General features: G+C 32.5%; 1 protein-coding gene across 3 annotated transcripts in view; it reads left to right on the forward strand.

The window, feature by feature from the left end:
* LOC123268150 (lachesin) overlaps window positions 1–23,250 on the forward strand; it is a 260,262-nt gene that overhangs the window by 166,087 nt on the left and 70,925 nt on the right. For all 3 annotated transcript variants that reach the window (XM_044733035.1, XM_044733036.1, XM_044733037.1), the window contains one exon: window positions 9,760–9,929. In XM_044733035.1, the coding sequence (XP_044588970.1) occupies window positions 9,760–9,929 (170 nt within the window). The remainder of the gene's footprint in view (window positions 1–9,759; window positions 9,930–23,250) is intronic.

Raw genomic sequence — 23,250 nt, forward strand, 5'->3', positions numbered from 1 at the left:
TTTTTATTTATTTTTTAAAAATTTTTATTTATTTTAAGTTAAAAAGTTAGGTTACACGCTAAAATTAGTTAAAAAATTAATTTCTTTGATACCAATAAACGATTTATTGAGTACCAATAAATTATTTGTTAAATACTACTAAATATTTATTTAGTGGAACTAAATGGGCTTTAATAAATGATTTAGTATCTATTACTAAATATTTGGTAATGAAAGGTTTGTTACTAAATCATTTAGTATCTATTACTAAATCTTATTAAATAGAACTAAATCCTTCTATCAGTGTGTGAAATTAAAAAGTTGAAAATAGAATTAGTTACTAGTTAAAATTTCTTGTATATTTCAACTTTACTTTGATCAATTTACGTAAGACACAAGCGCTTATATTTAATCGTGAAAAAATTTTCTATGTGGGGCTTTATAATAAAATCGGTGCTCAATTATGAAATTTAATAAGTTAAATAATTCTTAAAATATAAAAAATCAAAACTAATTTAAATTTAAAATCCATAAAACAACTAATAAATTTAAAGCTACTTTTCATGTCAAACAAAGTAAATAATATTCCTAGTACGAAGGAAAGAAAATAAAACAAGGTATTTTTTAGGCCTTTGATGATCAAAATCAACAAAACTCACATCAATAAATTCACCCATCAAAAGAACTTTTACAATTTCAATAAAAGAAGACTTTTTATTCACCGACAAGTCACTAAAATTCAACAAAAGCTATCTTTATCATCTACTTCATATTCTCACACCCCTTTCTATTATTACTTATTCATCCAACCCCACTAAAAATTCCTCGAATTATAAAACTCTCTCATTTTGCAACAAGTGCTACGTCATTAACCGGCTTCAGTGCTTTCATCTTTATATTTTTCGCCTCATAAATATCAAAAGTGTTTTGAAAGATTCTCCAACAAAAATTCTTCTCTAAAATCCAAATATTTTATTTATAATTCAATTTACCATAAAAATTTTAACGTGTCTGAAGAAAACTGGGTCGCACGAAAATTTTTCATAAAAACACAAGTTAACCCCTTGAGTTACTTGAAAAAACAACTTTCCATAAACTTTAAATTTAAATAAATTCTCTATCTTTATTTTTTCTCTTTTTTTCTTCACTTTATCCCTCAGTTTTTTTTTGCTCGCCCTAATCTCTCATTCTCACTTTTCTCATTCTTCAGCGAACTAGATTGATCAGACTGAGAAGAGAAGGAGTGAAAGGTGAATTGGAAAATGAATTTAAAAGGCCAGTGAAAATACCAGCGCCTGGAAAGTTCGGCCAATGAACAATGAGCATTTTTGGTGGAAGTGCCGCTACAGAAAATTCGATTCAAGGAAATTTTATGATACCTTACACTAGTAGTAACTCCCACTTTTATATATATGTGCTTAACATCAACACACATACGAGTTTATAGAATACGAAATCTCACAAAATGCGCGTCGATCGTTCCTTCGAAATCGGTACCGTTCTGCACCACTATATACATGTATATATGAGAAAAAGTAAAGCCACTCCTTATTTCTCACCCTTTTCCACCTCCAACACCTTCTTAGTCTGCTCAACTGGCTTTTCTACGATATCCTAACTCTTTTTTGCAGCGTTAGCAGACATATACATTTTAAGAGCGACCTATAAAAAAAAATAAAATAAAAAAACTAAGAAAAATTCAGTTATGTACTTTCCCCACTAGATTTACTTTTATTCCACCTAAACTTTTATTTGTTTGACTCCTGCTGGCTCTTCTGTTGAAAGGTTTGCAGTTGTGTATTTGCTCTCAATATACACTCGCTAAATTACCCGAGTACCTGTCCAAGTATTCTTAATTACGTCATCTACAATTCTATTAATCTATAGAGTAAAAATTTTTAAAAGTTACAAAAGGATATGTTATATAAAAGAACTAGAGAGTATGTATCAAGTAGTTTTCTAATCATCATATAGATCTTATTTCTCAAAGGTGTTTTTTTGTCATACGGCTGGATCTCTTTTAATTATTTATCAATCTTAAAAACTAAAATACCATGATAAAGCTCAGGTTTCCTTCTATTGACGAAAAATATCCAAAAAATTGAAAAAAAATTTTTTTGTTAAAAAAATTAATAAAAAAACTTTTTATTGAAAAAATGCAGCGGCATCTGTTGAAAATATATTTAAGTATGTTGAAAGGCTATAGAAGGCACCGTCTATTAACAGTCTGTTTAACTAACATGACAGCTTTTGGATTGTTTAGATTTAATGGTTTAAGTGTAATCTATCACGCAAATCAATCGAATAAAAGCGAGACATTTTTTATAAATGTGATATTAATTGTTATTTAAAATCTAAAGCAATAATATATTATGTAACTGAGTGGATCGGGGTTTCGGCTATAAGTGAGGTTGACGCAACGAGTAGAGCGTGTGTGCTGACTCACGAACGCCGAAAACTTTATCCACTCAGTTCATATATAAATAAATGTAATTGACTAACGTCATCAACATAATACATCGCACAATATCGTTAAAAATACAAATGGTCATTTTGTAATAAAGAAATGAGGAAATACAAATATTTATTAATGATAGATATATTATTTATAACAGTAATAATAAATATTGAAAAACCTTAACCTGTTCATACTAATTTTTCAATTTTCTAACTTAAATTGCATAATTAAGAAATGACCTTGTATCTCGTGAACTATTGATATTTTTAAAGATATAAGCTCATCCCAACATTACACTCATCAAGACCTCTCATTTGAGTACCCACATTAATTTTTCATATATTTATACATATTATATATATGTATATATGAAAAATATATCAAAATGCATGTGGGTACTCAAATGAAAGCTCTTGATGAGTGTAACATCGGGATGAGCTTATATCTTTAAAACCGTCAATAGTTAAAAAAGTACAGTGCAATTTAACAAAAGCCATAATTTAATAAAGCAAAATTTTATTTATTCATAGTTCACAAGTCACAGTAGTCACAAATAAAGAAATAAGGAAATAAAAAATATTTATTTATGATAGATATACTATTTTTAACAGTAATAATGATTTTTGACACTAACAAATTAGTTAAATAATGCGGGGTAGTTGATTTTTAATCGATTAAATCTTGTTCAATATTAATAAAATTTTTTAAAAAATATAATTCACATGTCAAGAATTAAATTTAATTATTTATTAATAATTTTGCTTCTGAAATTAGTTCCCGATAAAAATTTATTTTAGTACACAAACTCCGTTTATAAAACATCCAAAATCTGCTCTATATTTTATACATCTTCAATAATTTCAAATAAATTTTTATCTAAATTTTTTTCATGAATATTGACCGAGCCTGAGGAGTCTAGCGCCCAATAAAAGCACTAATGCAGCTGGAGGCGCTTTTCGTTCAACGCGTAACCTGTCAAATACTTTTCTTTCTATTCCAACGAAGAAAATTCCCGATTGAATTGACAAAAGTGTCAAACAATAAATTAGAGTTTACAGTGAAACAATTGAGAGATTAAGCATAAATGAATGTCATTGAATTAGAGGTGGGATTTAGTTATCGAGTTACTAATTTTGTGCATATCCATAGAAACAGGAGTCGGTATTGAAAGTTCTGACTCGACTTGGTCTAGACTAAACTCGAGTTGAGATTCTCAACTTAAAACTCTAAACTATGGAGTCCAGAGGGAAGTTCTAGCCCAAGGATGAAGTAGAGGGTAGTCTTGGCTCTTGATCCGAACCCGAGGAGGCGAAAAGCGAGATGCCAGCAGAGTACAGAGTATATACATACATATATGCACCAAAGAACATAACCCAAGATAGATAGAGAGGTCTAGATCTCGGAGCGTGGTCTCGAGAAGTCGAGAGATACTACCTGACCTAAAGGATCCTCCGATAGTATATAAGGCATTGTGAGTTGTGAATGGTTGGCTGTACGTGGCCAGACAGCAGGGCCAATCATTTTGGTATTGTTGAATCCACTAAACGAACCTATTTATTGCCTTTATATATTGAGATTTATCTTTATTCGAGGGATATATATGGGATTATCGTATAATAATTCCACGAGTTCCTATTTTGAGAACGTCCAAGTGCTTCTATTGATATGTAATTATTTTCTGGGTTATCAACAAGATTCTCCCTTATTTTTTGATAAGCTTCGTTGAATTAGTTCCACTAATCTGCTGGGAGATAAGGGAAAGAAATCCAAGTTGGATATGTTTGTGTTTTATTGAAAATACTCTCCTGATTAAATGGACATTGATTTTGGGAAAAAAGATGCCGGGTTTTAGTGAACTTTTAACGGAACGCTTTTTTCCCTTTGAAGGAAAGAAATTTTATGTTAAATAAGTAGCAGCAATGCTTTTTAATAATTAATACTATTTTTTAATTTTCTAAATTTCATAACGTTGGAAAAAAAAAATCTATTGTAGACTACAAGGATATATTTAAAAAATAATTTTGATAAATTTATTACAAATAAACTACAAGAAATTTATTTTATTTTGTGGCTGCTCAAAGGACACTAAATTTATTTAACTGCCAGCGGAAAAAAATTAATTATAATTAAACAAAATATTATTAAGCTGTAATTTTAATTTCACAATTTTCCATAAGGCAGATGAGGAGATTAAAAAATAAATAGAGTTGAAAAATTGATTTTTTAAAAAGTTGTGCTTACCCCTACAGAAAAACTTTAAAAATCTGCAGCATAAGCCATTAAAACGACTTTCTTATGTAAAAATAGCAAGTAATCGATTTAAGAAAATTTTGATAAGTTCAGCGATGATTTTTCTTTCTAATAGTGTCTTTTTTGCATCATTTATATGTACAATATGACCCAGAAATTATTCAATGTGTCAAAACGGGATCTTGATATTTCGGCGGTAATAGAACATACTCGGCTGCCCAATTTTAAAACACAGTAACTGCAAAATTTTTATACCTGATTTTTTTTTAGTATTGCTGCATTTTTTATAACTTTTAGACCTTAATTTCAAGTATTTTTTCTTAAAAATATTTATATTCAAGTATTTTCTATTCATAAATCAAATTTTTCATCAATTTGGCGGGTAAACTTTTTTTTAATAAGAAAAATTAGAAAAAATTTTGAAATGTTAGTTACTGTGTTTTGAAATTGGGCAGCCGTACTTTCGCGCTTAAAGCATGCAATAACAAAAAATCACACATTTCACTCAAGTGTTATTTTGTCCATTAATTAACCCCGAAAAGCTCCCTAGTAGAATCCAAATCAAAAAATTCTTAATTAAACCCCAGAAATACCCCATAAAAATCCCCGTAAAACCTAATTGCGCTCAACAAAAAACATCAACCGTCACAACTGAATTATCCTCCCTAATCCCACAATCTAAAGCCCCTAAGCCACCCGACTCTCTTTACTGCAGGATGTAGAGTATCCAGTAAAGTCTAAGACTCAAATCACCCTCTTACTTATTTCCCTTCGGTTAGCTCCCTTCAGTTTCTCGGAAAAAAATAAGAAAGAAATAAACCAGCGAAAGGGCAAAAATCTTGACGAATATTGTGCTTTGAAGCTGGAAGCTGGGAACTGCGCGAATAACTCGAAATTCACGGGTATTTTTTACATCTTTCAACCCCTTGCCCTTTTATTTGAGTCTATATCTATATATAGCTGGGGCGGATATGTGGAGCATAAATACCAGCAGTATTTTGTATCGTAGTTTCAACATACTACGTCCAACATGTACTAAAATCCAACGATCGTGGATGGTACATAGATGGTACATGCTGAAGTCTGGAAGCTAGAAAATGCTAAGCTACGCGGTACTGGAACGTCCGGTATGCCAGCGGTATTGCACGAAATTGCCGCACTCTGTTCGTGTCATTCCACGTCTTTCTACCAACGCAATTCTCAACATCCAGAATATACCCACACTGATCTGGCTGATATCTGTAAGCTTTTCCTGGAAATGCCTAAGAAAACTTCAGTTTCATGCGAAATTGTAAGATCTGACTCACTGTTACATCTTAGTAGTGCTTGTGCTTGTAATTCTGGAGAAACCCCAATTGCAAAGATGTAGTGTGATGTGTTGGGCGAGAGCTTTATAGACAATTGGATTAATGGAAATGTTTGGGGATGACTAAATTATTCGCTGGTGTTAAACATTAATTTGTTACATTGCATCGGCACTGATAGAAGGATTTGTTTATAGTTAAAAATATTTGTTAATATTTAACAAATCATTTATTAGAGACCACTTTTTAGTCCTTAACAAATATTTCTTAGTATTTAAAAAGATTTATTAATATTTAATAAATGAATATCTGATTTATTAAATACAAACAAATCATTTTAAATACTAAGAAATATTTGTTTGATACTAAAAAATGGTCTCTAATAAATGATTTGTTAACTATTAACAAATATTTTTTTAATACAAATAAATCCTTCTATCAGTGGGTGGAAATAAAAAGGTAGTTCTAAAAAAATAGAATTTTTTTTTTTAACAATTATTTAATTATTACAACTAACAATTATTTAATTATTAAAACTAATAATTAAATGAATTATTAACAAAGAGATAATTTAATGAGTGATTTAAGCGAACGAATCGGATGTTTAGATGGTTAGTAAAAGCTGTATTGCTGAAACTTTGCCCGCTGGTGCCCAACAATCTTTAGTTTCTAAACTTTAACATGTTTTTTAATCATCATATATATCTTATTCCTCAAAAGTGTTTTTTATCATACGCCTAGATCTCTTTTATTTATTTATCAATCTTAAAAACTAAAATTAGTCCACTCGCTGTATAAGGATGTGATTTGCAATTTTCGTCTTATGAGGGTTAATGAGTGTTCTTTATGTTTTTTGATGCGTAGATTACGAATCTGCAAGTGATTTTTTTGTAAGTTTATGCACTCAAAAGTTATTTACAATTTAATTGTTTAAAATGACTTTTTGGCAATAGGGACTTTAAAAATGATTTTTTTTTTTACAGAAGTTTTCATTATTATAAAACAAAGATTTTTTATTGAGATAGTTTTTCAATATCTCTTATAGATTTAGAGATAATTAATTTTTTATAACAATGCGCGTCCAGTAACTACTCTGCATGCGCACTTTTACTCAAACTTGCCCGGAAAGCGAGATACAGTCAACTTATACTAATTCTGCGATACGAAATTCTATTGTTTAGTAAATTTCATCTATTATATTTTGTTATTAATACCAAAATTACTTCATGAGTTATTATGATAATTAATTATTAGTATTAATAAAAGACTAACGACAAATAATTTTTTCAAATATCGATTATTTAATTGAATTTTCAAGGTAATCTTCATTTTCATTCATTGAGTAATAAATTTTTACAACCATGGATTCAATTTATTTTTAATATTTTAATTATAAATAATTTAATTATTTTTTAATGCTTTAAATATCAACTATGTGTACTGCGAAGATATTTAGATGCTCTTATTTGTTCGCAGTAATTGAAAACCTTATAGCAACGTGTTATGTATTTTGGACGTCGTCTTTCGACGATTTTAACTCTTCTTTGTTAAATATAAAAATACTAATAATTAATTATCATAATAAGGCATATCAAGCTAGCAGTGGCAGAGCCCATCTTGGACGGTCATTATTATTGTTTTTTCGGAATCTAAACAAGCAAAAATATTCTAAATAGAGCAACTAATTATCAACGAAAAAGCAACAAATTTAGCACCACAAATAAATTTTGTTGCTTGAATAATAAGCCAATGCCTGATGGACGAGTCTATACTAGCTTGATAGACCTCATAATATCTCATAAAATAATTTTGCGATAAATAACAAAATATAATAGATGAAATTTATTAAAAAATAAAATTTCGTATTGCAGAATTAGTATAAGTTGACTGTATCTCGCTTCCCGGGCAAGTTTGAGTGAGAGCGCGCATGCACAGTAGTCACTTGACGCGCATTGTTATAAAAAATTAATTATCGCTGAATCTATAAGAGATATTGAAAAACTATCTTAATAAAAAATGTTCGTTTTATAATAATGAAGACTTCTGTAAAAAAAAAAAATCACTTTTAAAGTCCCTATTGCCAAAAAGTCATTTTAAACAATTAAATTGTTAATAACTTTTGAGTGCATAAACTTACAAAAAAATCACTTGCAGATTTGTAATATACGTATAAAAAAACATAAAGAACACTCATTAACCCTCATAAGACGAAAATTGCAAATCACATCCCTATACAGCGAGTGGACTAAATACCATGATAAAGCTCAGGTTTTCCTCTGTTGACGAAAAATATCCAAAAAATTGAAAAAAATTTTTTTGTTAAAAAAAATTAATAAAATACTTTTTATTAAAAAAATGCAGCGGCATCTGTTGAGAATGTATTTAAGTATGTTGAAAGGCTATAGAAGGCGCCATCTATTAACAGTCTGTTTAACTAACATGACAGCTTTTGGATTGCTTAGATTTAATGGTTAAGTGTAATCTATCACGTAAATCAATCGAATAAAAGCAAGACATTTTTTATAAATGTAATATTAATTGTTATTTACAATATAAAGTAATAGTGAATTATGTAACGGAGTGGATCGAGGTTTCGACTATGAGTGGTGTTGACGCAACGAGCAGAGCGTGTGCGCTGACACACGAGCGCCGAAAACCTTATCCACTCAGTTCATACATAAATTAATGTAATTGGCTAACGTCATCGACATAATACATCGCAAAATATCGTCAAAAAAACAAATGGTCATTTTATAATATATAATAAAATAATAGATATATTATTTTTAACAGTAGTAATTAATATGTTTTACATTGTAAGTCATAATTTTTGAAGATATAATTTATATTATTAAAAGTTAAACTTGAGATTAATTGTTTGAAGTATTTGCTTGTAATTTTGCCTTAGAAATTAATAGTTTTAGATGATGAAAATTTAATTAGTGTAAAAATTCCGTACTCGAATGTTTTTCAGGTGAAAATCTATCTTCACAGTGTAGTTTAGATAAAATATTTCCCGAAGTTACTAATCTAAAATCTATTTTCTATATTCTAGAAGAATAGTAGTTTTAAATTGTAAAAAATTTGTGGAAGTTATACGAGGTTAATGATTTTACTTGATACAATAGACTCTTTCCAAAGTTAATAAAGAAAAAATCTCTTTTACCGACAGTAGAATGTTTTTTTTTTTGTATTTAATTCTCTAATAAATTACTATATTACGGCCATTGCACAGAAAACTGAAAGAGTAGAGTACAAAAAATCAGAAAAAAAGCTTATATAAAGCGTATGTGAGTGAATTTGATCACAAATGAGAAAATACCAACAAAATGGGCGCCATGATTGTGACGAATGGGGAAATTTAAATAAAGAATCAGCGGGAATATTCTTGAGGACGAGGTGGCCTGTAAGTGAACGTGACAAAAGAGTTAAAGAATCCTCGGACGAGCAGGAAATTCAGGTCCTGTAGATTTAAGAATGGCTACAAACGGCGAAGAATCCAAGCTTCTTTTCACGCTCACACTAACTTGATTCCATTTTTCGTTCTCTGTTCTCCTTTAGACGAGTGGCGTACCTTACTCCCTCGATTTCGTTATAAATTCAGTACTTTTTAGGGTGTTTCTGTTCCAGTGTTCGGTTCCATCTTGGGATGTAGGATGTAGGTACTTCTTCACTTTTTCACTTCTACTCGTGCATTTCATTTCATTTGGATTTAAAACTTTTTTTTTTTCATTTCATCCACGAATAAAAGTTGTCTGTCTGTTTTAGATTCTCAATATATATACATCTATAGAAGGGGATACCACGACTACGTATCTCTTTCATACCACTACACTTCAATCCGGTAAAATTCAATTTACCGTCACATACGGACTTACGTATGCTTCATGCAAGTTCACTTCCGAGAGAGATACCGACTGCTACCTAGTAGGCAGAGGGTGAGTACCTACCTTTATACTATTTTATAAATATATAGATAGATATAAAAGAGTACTTTGTATCAGTAGTGTTCTACTGCACGCTCCAGTCAGTAGTCGTACTTGGATGGAATCAAATCGGATTGTATTCCTAGGTATTTTTCAATTTCATATCATTCTCTTTGAAGGAATACCAAATCTACATCTATCATTTTTAATATCTCTTTTACTTTTATTTTACCAATTTATTTATGCATGTACTTTTAATAAAAATTTTTCTTCTGTACCTATAGATTGGAAATGATAATTTTAATAATTTTATATGTCGAGTGAATTACAAGTGGGCTAAAAAAAATTATTTATCAGAAAAATGTTCTTTTCAAGGCAATTATTTTGTAACCTTATTTTTTTATTAAAATTTTTTTTTTTAGTCTTTTTGAAGTCGCGTTCAATCTCTAGGACTCTGAACAATAATAATTGATTCATATTTACAAATTTTAATTAGAATTAAAATTTTTATAGTGAATTTCTTCATGAAGTTTCTGTAAACTTTCCAAAATTCACATTGTAAATTTTCAAATACTTTGAAAGCTCATTACTCTTTTGAAATTTTCTATAAAAACGCATTTTTAAAAAGTTACAGCTATTTAAATCATAACATAAACTTCCTAAAAACTTTATTACACAAAAAGAAAAATTTCTTGACTTGAGAACAAAATTCTTGGCTAAAGAAAATTTTCGGGTGCCTGAAGGAAGACCGAATTTGTATTGGCCGAAGTTAAAATTTTTCTTGAAATTTTATTCTTGGTGGAAGTCATTTTTTCTTAATTCAAATTATCATAAATACTTGATACAATAAATTTTTATATTTGATCAAGATTTTTAGATACTTTAGGGAAGCAGCGCCACCTACTTCAGCTGAGAAAAAAATTTTCTAACCTTGAAAAAATTTTTCTCTTTAATATTTGATACCCATTTTATATTATTTGAGCGTGCAATTATACATATTGAATGAAAACAAATGATTCAATATTATTTGATCTTCCTATTTGACGTGTTAATCAATAAAAATATTAATGATAATTTACTTCTATCTTTATATTTAATTTTTTGGAGCAAGAGAGAAATTTTCTCAAGACAAGAAAATTTACTTCTATCAAGAACTAAATTTTTTGGAGCAGAAGGCTGAATTTTCTCAAAACAACAAGATTTTCTTGACTTAAATAAATTTTCTTGGATCAAGATACGTACTTCTTAAAGCAAAAGAATTAATTTTGTTGGAATAAGTGAAATTTCCTGTGTCAAAAAAAATTTTTTTTTTCGCTCAAGAAAATAATTAGGAAGAAAAATATTTCTTGGCTCAAATGAACCTTTTTTTCTGTGTACGTATTAAAAAACAGCATAAATTTCCAAATACTTTGAAAGCTGACCTTTTTTGTTGCTCTACAAATAATCTCTCTTTACATTTTTTATAAAAATGCATATTTACAAAGTTACATCTATTTATATCACCATTTAAACTTTTCCAAAACCTCATTATAAATTTTTAAATACTTTAAAAGCCTATAACTCTCAAACGGTCTATTATACTAAAATTTACAATAAACTTTTGTAGCTCATTAAATTTTCTACAAATCATCTTCTTTTAATTTTCCATAAAAACGCATATTTACAAAGGTACAATCATATAAACTTTCCAGAAACCTTAAAAATACCTTATTATTCTTCAAGCTGTCTTGATGTTAAGCTTGTTTTCATATTCCATAAGTCAACACAGGCTCCACATTAGGCGCCAATAACCCAAACACTTAATATTCGGTCTTAGTATCAATTTTTGAAGTTGAAAATTATTTTTTTCCGAAAAAAACATTCAAATTCTCTAAATTTATCTCCAAAATTTCAGACTACAAAGTTGAATAAAAACCAGAAGACTATATCTCTCAAATCAAAAATTTTTTTCCAACTCATCAACACCCAACCAAATTAAAACTCCCATTTCCAATCCAGAATCTGATCTGAATTAACCCTTAAAGCACCTCAACAATTCCTCCAATAATTCCTAGCCAATCATCTCATTAAAGAATCCCCCTGAGAGCGCGTGCGTCTGTGACACCTCCCCATCCCGGGTATCCCCGAGACAAATGTACACATTAAAACATTTAACTACTCTCTTCTACAAGACAATGACGATACTCAGACGCTAAAAGCGACCAACAGAGAAGACCTTATCGATTTCTCGGGAGTTTGTTGTAATTATGCGCTCGCAATTATTTTCTCCAGCAATAAAGTGGTGCCCCTCTTTTCCCCTTTCTCTTACCACGCTCGGAATCTTCGCTCTATTTTCTTATATTTTCATCATCAATTTAGCCCCCTCTTTCTATTATCCGTTTGAATTCTTCTCAATAAATGTTTTATCTCTTGAGCTTGCGTGATTAAAAAACTATCTCGGTCCTGGTATGAAAAACTGAAGAAATAAGAAAATTATAAATAGCAAGAAAACAAAACGAAACAACAGAAGACTTCACTCGGAAGAAACAAAAGACTCAGTAGCAATTGTTTGCCGTTTGGTATCTTCTCCTTCATCAGGTGTTCGCTCATGGGATCCGGACTTTTGGAATTATGCTAAAGATGGATGAAAGGGGTTGGTATGCCCGTGCAGGATGCTCATTAGGCATCGCCCGAGGTCTTCCGCAGCCTTACTATTCCCTTCCTTTCTTCTTTTCTTCCCCGTTCTTTATCAAACTTCGCTTCTAGTTCTCGTTCTGCTGGTGGCATTTTTCATATCATTCGTTCTGCATCACCTCGATAATACTATTTTTTACGCTATAACGCGCTAGGTGTTGTGTGGAAAAATTGTTTTGATACCAAATGGCTATAGCAAGCAAGGACGCGTTTTGTTGAGTATGAATGCTGTTCCGGGAACATGTGTTATGTTGTACTGTGTTATTTGTTATTATTTTTACGCGAGCTCAGTGATGCGATTCATGCGCCTTTTTTTTATAATTGTTCCAGGTTGATGGAGAGAGATGAATGGAAAGTTCTGCAAAAGTTTTGAGTTCAAAAAACAGGAAAAATAATTTTTTTTATCGTTGGCTTTTAAATTAGAAGAAATTTTTGAGTTCTTGAACTGTTTGAAGTGGAACAATTAATAAAAATCTTTTGACAATTGTTGGAAATTTATTCAATTTAATAGAAACAAGCAAAATTATTTAAGGTAGTTTGGGTGCCAAATGACTTCAACTTGACCCCATATTTTTTTATATTAATTCGAAAGATTATGATTTAATACATCTATAGAAAAAAAATCAGATTTTTTTACCACACCGTTTAAAAGATATAATTGATTAAAGTTTTGCAAAAATACACGACTTCTTACGAGTGTCCTTGTTCAATAACTCCGGAAATGGATTTATAAAAAATCGGCCAATTTGACCCCTTAAAAAAAACTTTTCAATAGATAGAACAATGTTTCATACATATTCTATCAAAATTTGATAACGATTTACCACATAGGTTTAATTTAATTAATTTTTTAATCTTATAAATTGGTTTCTATCTTTGTTGTTTGTCGGAGACATTACTCCCCCATCTTTATCAAAGGAAAAATGGCGACTCCTCGGTGCGCGGCAAATTTTAAATTGAAATATAATCATAAAGTTTTTTTGCATTAAAATAAATTGTTATTAAACATACATTAAAAGTTCACGTAAATAATAGCAGATTTAACATATTGAAGTGATATTTGCAAATTTAAACAATAAATGAACACCGTGAGCAACTGTTTTAAGTACCGATCTTACATAACCTATAACAGTTTTTATTGTTTTATGACAGCCCAGTACTTGTCAGTTGATATTTTAATAGTTATATTATTATAATTATTTAACCATAATTATGAATTGAATTTATTCAATTTAATTCTGATTAGAAATAATTTTATATTTTATACTATTTTTCGAGTGATCACTTGCAAAAAAGAAAAAAAAAATATATATTAATTTGACCTCGGATTGCGATGATCAAACTACCTTAAGTAAACATATTTGGTCCGTCAAGCAAGAAAAATTTTGGTAGCTTGAAAACATGAAAAATTCATTAAGTTGTGGAACTTTTTTGTTGCGTTTGTTTTCGGCAAAATGGAGAATTATTTTGCATAGTGTTTAGTATTTATTTTTTGGGAATTTTGAATGAGCGGAAATGGCTGAGTGCAATTTTTTTTTTGGAGGTAAGAAAAGAGTTAATGTAGATACTGAAGAATTCGGTGACGGGTGGTGAACTGGTGCCCAATTGCAGGGCTTATAAAACATTTTTGGGGTTCTGTAACTATTTTTGGTGTTGGTATTATTTTTGTACTATAAAATAGACAATGAAAATCAACATTTAACAGCTGTGAAAATTTATTCAGGCTTGAAGGAACAAACAAAATTATTTGAATAAACTAACAAATTTGGTCCGTCAAGCAAGAAAAATTTTGTTAGCTTGGAAACACGATAACTCGCTGAAAAATTCATTATTTACGTAAATTTTTTTTTTAATAGACTCGTTTTGTCTCTTTTAAGATTTTTTGGGATCTCAAATGGCTAACTCGGTTTTTTCATTATAATTAATCAAAAATTAAACTGCTATTTTCGTTGTTATTGTACATAAAATATGCGGGATTAATTTTGTTCCTACTGCGCATGCGTTGTAATAACAGATGGAGCTGAGTTGAGTGAGTAAAGGAAATACCGCGAAATATTTGAAATATAAATTACCTAAAATAATTAACAATAATAAATTGTCCTTATTTCTGCACTTTACTCTTTAAATTAGTAATATAATATATTTTTTATTAAAAATTCAATGAGCATTGTCAGTCGTGGACTTTTGGATTTAAAAAAATTTTTTTTATGTACTCTGATTAATCTAAAATAATTTTTATTTGGTAAATTTAGGTTGAATTTTATTTCTATTTTTTCTTATTCGAAACAAATCTATCAACTAAAAAAAAAATTTTGACGGGAATCGAACCCACAAACTTGTAATTGGTAATTCGGATAAATTTTTAGTAAGATTTGTTATAGAATTTTCGATAACTTGGAAACTATTGGAGACGGAAAAAAAGTATGATGAGATTAATTGATCATAATTTCTCAAGGAACTATCTGAGATTTAAATCATTAAAATCAAGTCATAAAAAATGCATTAATTTGAATTAAACAAAAGAGTCAAGTAAAGAGAAAAATACACCGGGAAATATTTAAAAAATTAAATACTATTATTCTTTCAGGCCCCAAACTTTTTTAATTTCATTCAGAAATCCAAAAAAAATGAAATAAATTTTAATGTTGTGAAAGCTACTCTAATTTATCTTTAATCAAATGAAAACGAATTCTGCGAACACAATTCAATCAGGTTTCTTCCCGCAAAACAAACCTAAAGTAAACAGGGACAAAAAATCTAACCAGTAAAAAATAGAACTGCAAACATTTATCCGAAATAGTTAAACAATTCCCATGAAAGTTGAATTAAAGTGAACTAAACTCAAAGGACTCAGACAAAAACAAAATGAAACACACATATGTGTGGATAGACGCCGGAAACTCTTTGTTAGTATCAAAATAGTTGAAAGAGTACGAGAATCTCCGGCAATACACGATAACTACACCATTCTCCAGCACATCGGAGCTTTTAGTACCCACCGATAGAACGATCCAACTCTCACGATTGTTTATAACGATTAAACGTTTTGCTTGGCTCCGTGGCGATCTCGAATACTCGTTACAAAGGAATTCCCGGAAATTCGAATGTGACTCCGATAGTCGCTATCTACAGGTATATTTCACTAGATACAGATCCAGGAGTCCTGATTCGACCTGATAAACTTTTGCTGTTCTGCGTTTCGACCTAAAAGTTTCGAAATGGTTCAAAAGTTTTAATTAATTATGATTAATTGATCACTGTTATTTTCTGATGGTGTAATTTTATTTTATTTTATTTTGTAACTTACGTAAAATTAATTATATACACCCAAATTGATATTTCATTTGATTTAAACAAGTAATTTTAAAGTTATACAGTTGTTAATTTTTAAAGCATTATATATAGTTTCTAAACATCTCCAAAGGAGCGAACAAAAGAAACTACGTCAACAACTCCAGGAACGGACAGCAGCAGGGGAACGGAATTTGAGGATTGTCACTCGTGGCTGGTCAACCGATGATAATCAAGGATCATCGGAATATTTTAGCCTCGACTCCCAAAAACTCAGCTTCTTAAACTCCACCTCATCTTGCCTGACATTATATCATCAGAATGTCAGGGGATTTAATACTAAATTATATAGTATATTCTACAAAACTTGTATGGCTGAGTATGATTTTTATGCTTTTTCTGAAACCTGGCTCAAAATAGGTGTATTAAATAGTGAAATTTTTAGTAACGACAGAAATTTTTATTAACGAGGTATGCTGATCGCATGCAGGAGCACGTTTAATGTAATACCTATAAAATTTGAGGATATACTATTACTCTTCCCTTAAATTGAGATTGTGGGAGTATTTTTTATTAATCTTGGTATAAAAACTCATCTAATTAACATCTATATTCCACCGAACCTGGATGCACATATCTACTCTGACCTCCTTGAGCAACTCTCGTCTCACTCGGCCATAGATGCTGGAGCATTGGTATTGCTGGGCGATTTCAACTCGCCACACTTTGTTGACTCTCCTGCTGGAGGCTTGGACACGAAGGCTGATCTGTTAATTAACTTCTCTATACTTAATAACATTACGCAATACAACGAAGTTCTTAACACACATGGTAGGATACTTGATCTAGTCTTCTCGTCAATTAATTGTTTGGTCAATGAAGACAATTCCCCATTGGTTAAAATTGATCCATATCATCCTGCACTAAGGATCATAGTTGAAATGAATTTGATAAGACCTAAGCTAACTATTAAAAAACCGCTGGGTAACTATAACTTCCACAAACTTGATAAATCGCGACTTATTGCTGAGCTTGAACTTATAAGTTGGGAGCCGCTGTATGATTTTGAGTCCCCTGATGACATGTGCAACTACCTCTATATTCAACTTGACTTGGCATTTGCCAAATCAATACCTAACACCAAATCAAGTTCTTATAAACCCTCTAAAATTCCACCATGGTTTACCTCAGAAATAATATATGACTGTAAGATTAAAGAATCTCTTCGTCGAAAATATAAGTATAACATGGGTGAGTCATCTTACCTATTAGACCAATACAAACATCATAAGAAAGCTCTTGAAGCAAAAATAAAAGTAGCATACAACAACTATATCAGTATGACTGAAAATAAACTTCTTACGGATCCTAAATCCTTTTGGAGTCATATTAAATCGAAAAAAGGAAATAATCAATTTCCAAGTAGCTTCCTAATCTCAGGCAAATATACAGATGACTCTCAATTAATTGCTAATACCTTTGCTAAATACTTCTGTAATGTCTTTGAACGACTTGATGACAATGTATTCTCTCATCTCACAATCTGTAATACTGAGCACTTGGGGGGTATTGAACTACCAACTGATCTAGATATTTTGAGATGTATCAAGAAATTACCCAACAAAATGTCAGCTGACATTAATGGTATTCCTTGTAAAATAATTAAAGAATGCTCTGATCAATTAATATTATCGTTAAAAATAATTTTCAAAAATTGCTTAAATAAAGGTGTCTTCCCCACCATTTGGAAGACTGCCAAAGTCTGTCCAATACATAAGTCCGACGATAATACTATTATTGAAAATTATAGACCCATCTCAATTATACCTGCATTCGCTAAAATTTTTGATATGTTAATTTATGATCTATTGCTACTTTACTTTTCCCCAAACATCACTTCATCTCAACATGGCTTTTTAAAGAAAAGATCGGTTGTCACAAACCTGCTACCATACACTCAATATATTGCTGACAATATATCTTGTGTGAAACAGGTTGATGTCATCCATACAGACTTCTCAAAAGCTTTTGACAAAGTAGACATTGCAATACTCATTGATAAAATAATAAATCTAGGCATACCTGAATTATTAGCTAACCTGATGATATCTTACCTAACGAATAGGAAAAACATTGTACTTTACAATGGTTTCCTATCTCCAGTCTTTTATTCAACATCAGGGGTACCACAAGGATCTAATCTTGGTCCATTACTATTTATTATTTTCATCAACGATGTTGGATCGATATTGTCAGTGCATTTGGACCTATTTGCTGATGACGCAAAATTATATCACTCTATAAATAGTGCATGTGACTGTACCTTCCTGCAGGATAACCTGGTTACATTTGCGGAATGGTGCAGTAATAATAAACTATTCTTAAATCGAACTAAGTGCAAGATAATATCGTTTCACAAGTTAAAAAACCCAATCATATACGACTATACCATAGATGGGACGATCTTAGACAGAGTCTCCACAGTAAACGATCTTGGAATCATATTTAACTCGCAACTTACGTTTACAGATCACTATACTAACATTATAAGATCGTCTATGAGAACCCTGGGATTTATCATACGTACTACTGAAAAATTTAAGAACTATAATGTTGTCAAAACCCTGTATGTGGCACTTGTCAGGCCTAAACTCGAATATTCATCAGTAGTATGGTCACCAACTTATAAGAGCCATATTAACAACATTGAGAAAATACAGCGTAAATTCCTCAAATATTTCTCATTCAAAAAGTTTGGAATATATCCTGATAGAGGATTTGATTATCTTACCATGTGTGTAGATGCAAACTTACTGACTCTTGAAGAGCGCAGAATCTGTGCATCAATATTATTGATATCCGGACTACTATCTAATGACATTGAATGTCCTAGGTTTCTTGAACAGATTCCAATATTAGTACCGCAAAGATGCTTAAGATCTGATCAGCCTTTTTGTCCGCCTCGGCAAAGGAGCAATTTCACCCTCTCTTCACCTATCAATAGACTGATTAACGCCTGCAATTTTATAGTCCAACAGGATAGTGATATTGACCTGCGTGGCTATCAATCGCGTTGCAGCGCCAATGCCCTGGCATCCATCATAACTAACTCTAGACAATTTAACTAGCTAAAGCATATGATCATACTCCAGCTCCTAAATAATCATACATATTATATTGAGTTTATCTAATCTATAGTAATTTAATAATAAATATAGTATTACGAATAGTATTATGTACGTCAGAGTCAAACACCTGTCATCTATAACTTATATTTTGTTAATATTTTTCTTTTTTTTTATTTACTTATTGCAACATGTGTAAAACACTTTACAACATATATTAATGTATCTTTTTGTAACCTCATAAGTGGCCATACAGGCTGTCAGGTTTTATTAATAAAGAAATAAATAAAAATTTCATTATAAATTATCATCTATTAAGGAGGTTCGAGCGAATTTCTTGTGAAAAATAATTTCCAACTTTGAGCTTTGAAATTAAGTATACGTATAAATAAATACGTAATTTATTTAAACCCAAAATTTTAAAAAGATTCACCGTTTAGTTATTTAGATATTAAATTTCAAAAATCACATTTTTCATCTCTTTATACACGGGCTCTTATGGCAGACAAACTTTAGTCGAGACTTTAATTATTTTTTTCAATATTAACCTCCCAACTTTAACGAATAAAAAACTATACACAAGAAATTTGGATTATTGTAAAATATAGAAAAAATTTAATAATAACACATTACCGATATAATTTTTGAAATATTTAAAGTTTAATTTTATGTTTTTTACTCGTTTATCGTCAGCTAGTTATATGAATAAAGATTTGGCACGTCGCGCCAACAGTTGAGAAAAAAGAAAGGATAGAAGTATAGTTACAGAGAGAAGAATATTTAACTCACACACTCATGCACGTCTCTGTAATAGGTATAATCAAACGCGTTTTTGCCAAATCTGTTTATTTAATCCGGCAAGTAATAAATACGAATGTAATTTTATTACTTTATTTTATTAAATAAGTAAAAATCATCAATTATTAAATTGTTCATATTACTTTCTATTGAAATAAAGAATTTTGACGAATATTGGGAAGACTAAAAGTATAAAAAATTTAAACATTATTTTGACCCATAAGTTACGCTCAAACCTCTTTAAGGAGGTTCGAGCGAATCTCATGTGAAAAATAATTTCCAACTTTGAGCTTTGAAATTAAGTATATGTATAAATAAATACGTAATTTATCTAATCCAAAAATTTAAAAAAGATTCACCGTTTAGTTACTTAGATATTAAATTTCAACAAAATTACATTTTTTATCTCCTTATACACGGGCTCTTATGGCCGACAAACTTTAGTCGAGACTTTAATTATTTTTAACTTCCCGCTACGAAAATCGAAGATTTTCAAAAATCGGGAAGTTATTGTTTTCACCCCGTTTTGCAAAAACCGAGTTTTCATCAGATCTCGACGTTTGAAGGTCACAGGAAGCTTCCCTGACTATCCCCGCGAAGTTGTCACGGCGTCTGTGTGTGTGTGTGTGTGTGTGTGTGTGTGTGTGTGTGTGTTTTTTTTGTAGGGGGGGAATCCTTTTTACGGATTCTAGGCATAGCTGTTTGGCCTGGATATGTGGCGACTCGACGCAGCGTCATACTAGCTCGACACTAACGCCCCTACCCACTAAACCCTAAACCCCTTTTCCTTCTTTCCTCTAATCCCTCATGGAAACCGCCGTCAGGCATTACTTCGTGAAGGGAGGATCTAGCTACTGCTCTTCCTTCTGGTGGCTAAGGTGTTAACTATTTTCCTTCTATCTTCTGCTATTTGCTCTTTTTCTTTCGGTGGAACGCAAGTCTTTAAGGACTTCTGTTGCAAACGTGTTGGTAGCGTTCCAGGCAGCTTCTGATGACAACATTGCTTCTACTAGTGAATCTGGTTGCATTCTCTGGTTCAGGATCCTCTCCAGTTCTTCACGCTGTGGATCGAAACGAGGACATACAAAGAAGACGTGCTCCGCGTCTTCAGCAGCTCCTGGGCAGGACGGGCACTCCGAAGAGTCATCGTGCTTAAAGCGGTGTAGATACTCTCGAAAACACCCATGTCCCGACAACATCTGCGTAAGATAGTAATTGACCTCACCGTGATTCCGGTTAAGCCAAATGTCGACCCGAGGTATGAGACGGTGCGTCCACCTACCCTTCTCTGCAGCATCCCATTGTAGTTGCCATCGGCCTATGCTCTTTTGCCGTTCTTCAATTCTAAGTTCTTCCGGGCTCAGTGCAGTTGACCTTTTTCGTTGGTAAAGGGCCCGTCTTTCCTCTGCTAGAACTCTAAGAGGTAGGGTTCCAGCAATGACGCACACTGCTTCTTCTGATAGAGTGCGGAAGGCACTAGCTACTCGTAGGGCACTCTGTCGGTATATTGGTCCAGCTTTTCTCCATGATTCTTGGGTTTCCAGTGCATCAGCCCAAATGGATATTCCGTAAGTGAGCACTGATGTGACTACTGATGACAATAGTAGCCTCCTGCTCTGCATTGGGCCTCCGATGTTAGGCATCAGCCGTGCGAGACTAGCCCTCACTACTGACGCTTTGGCACTGACATGTTCCACCTGCTGTTTGAAGTTGAGTCGTGCATCCAGCATCACTCCCAGATAACGGATAAATGGTTGTGATGTGATTTCTCGGTCACCGACATTAATCTTAATTGTTTCAACTTCTTTTCGGCTGGTAATAAGCACTGCTTCGGTCTTCTGCTTGGCCAGTTGTAGGTTCACTGTATCCATCCACTGGTTGATCTTCTCAAAAGTGATGTCAAACAGATGTTGAATCTCGTCGAGGTGTTTGGCGACGATCACTGCGGCAACATCATCCGCATACGCTACCAGTTTGACACATCTTGGAAGCTTCAGTCTCAGGAGCCCGTCATACATGATATTCCACAGAAGTGGACCAAGAACAGAGCCCTGTGGCACACCACCGGTTATATCATACTCTTTTGGACCATTCTTTGTATCGTATTTCAGCACTCTATCTGTAAAATAGCTAATCACTAGTCTGCGAAGATATGTTGGCACGTTCTTCTCGTCGAGAGCTTGCATGATGCAGTCCCAATTAGCGGAATTGAAAGCATTTTTGATGTCCAAGGCAGCCACCAGGCAGTACTTCTTCGTTCCACCCTTCCATCTAGTTCCTGCGATTGCCTCTTTGGCCGTATTAACAACCAGGTTGATCGCGTCCAGGGTTGATCGTCCTTTCCGGAATCCATACTGGTTGTCTGCCAAGAGTGGGTCGACTACTGCATCTATTCGCTGATGGATGATACGCTCAAATATCTTACCCGCCGTATCTAGCATGCAGAGTGGTCGGTAAGATGACGGTTCTTCTGGCGGTTTCTTTCCTTTAGGTAAAAGTACTAACCATTGCTGTTTCCACTTACGAGGAAAAGTCCCCTCCTTGAGGCATGCGTTGTAAGCGTCTAGAAATAATGTTGGTGCTGCCTTTATGATGGTTTTCAAGGCTATATTAGGGATTCCGTCCAATCCCGGCGCTTTATTATTTCCTACCCGATTACAGGCCTCCAACAATTCTTCTTCAGTGACAGGTGGAATGTCGTCCAGTTCATCTTGCGTTGACTGATAATTGAGACTGTGTTGCTGTGGAAACAGCGCAGTGACGATTTTCTGAAGGAGTTGGGGACACGTAGGTGACGGCATTTGTTGTTTCTTCAGGTGCGTCATGACCACCTTATACGGCCGACCCCACACGTCTTTGTCGACCTCGTATATGAGCTCTTTCCAGCATCTTCTTTTGCTCTCTTTATGGCCTTATTAAGTTCACGACGAGCTTTGTGTACTCTGCGATCAGCACTGCAGAGTAAGGTCGTTGATAGCCACGCTGTGATATTCTTCTCTTTCGATGACACTCTTTACGGAGGTTGCTGATATGATCATTCCACCAGTGTACCGCAGGTCTTGAATTCATAACACGTTTGCGAGGCATACTGGCATCACAAGCTTGTGTTACTCGCATCATCAGAGCCTTAGTATGTTCTTCTGCACATCCAGTCTCTATCGGATCACTATCGAGGGCTATTAGCAATACTTCTGGGTCAAGAGATTTCACCTTCCAACCGACGGTGTTAAATTGCTTGATAGGCCCCCGGAGGTTCTGGTCGTTTGACGTTTCCCAGAGTATCGCATGATGGTCACTGGCAGTGTAGATGTCCAGTACCTTCCAGTTAGTGTTACCTTTAGCAAGGCTGGTACTGACAAAAGTGACGTCTACAATCGAGCTTGCGTCACCTTTGGTGTAGGTCGGCGTGTCACCACTGTTGAGCAAGACTACATCTAGTGTAGAAA

Source organism: Cotesia glomerata, linkage group LG6 (assembly GCF_020080835.1).
Source record: "Cotesia glomerata isolate CgM1 linkage group LG6, MPM_Cglom_v2.3, whole genome shotgun sequence".
NCBI lineage: Eukaryota > Metazoa > Arthropoda > Insecta > Hymenoptera > Braconidae > Cotesia > Cotesia glomerata.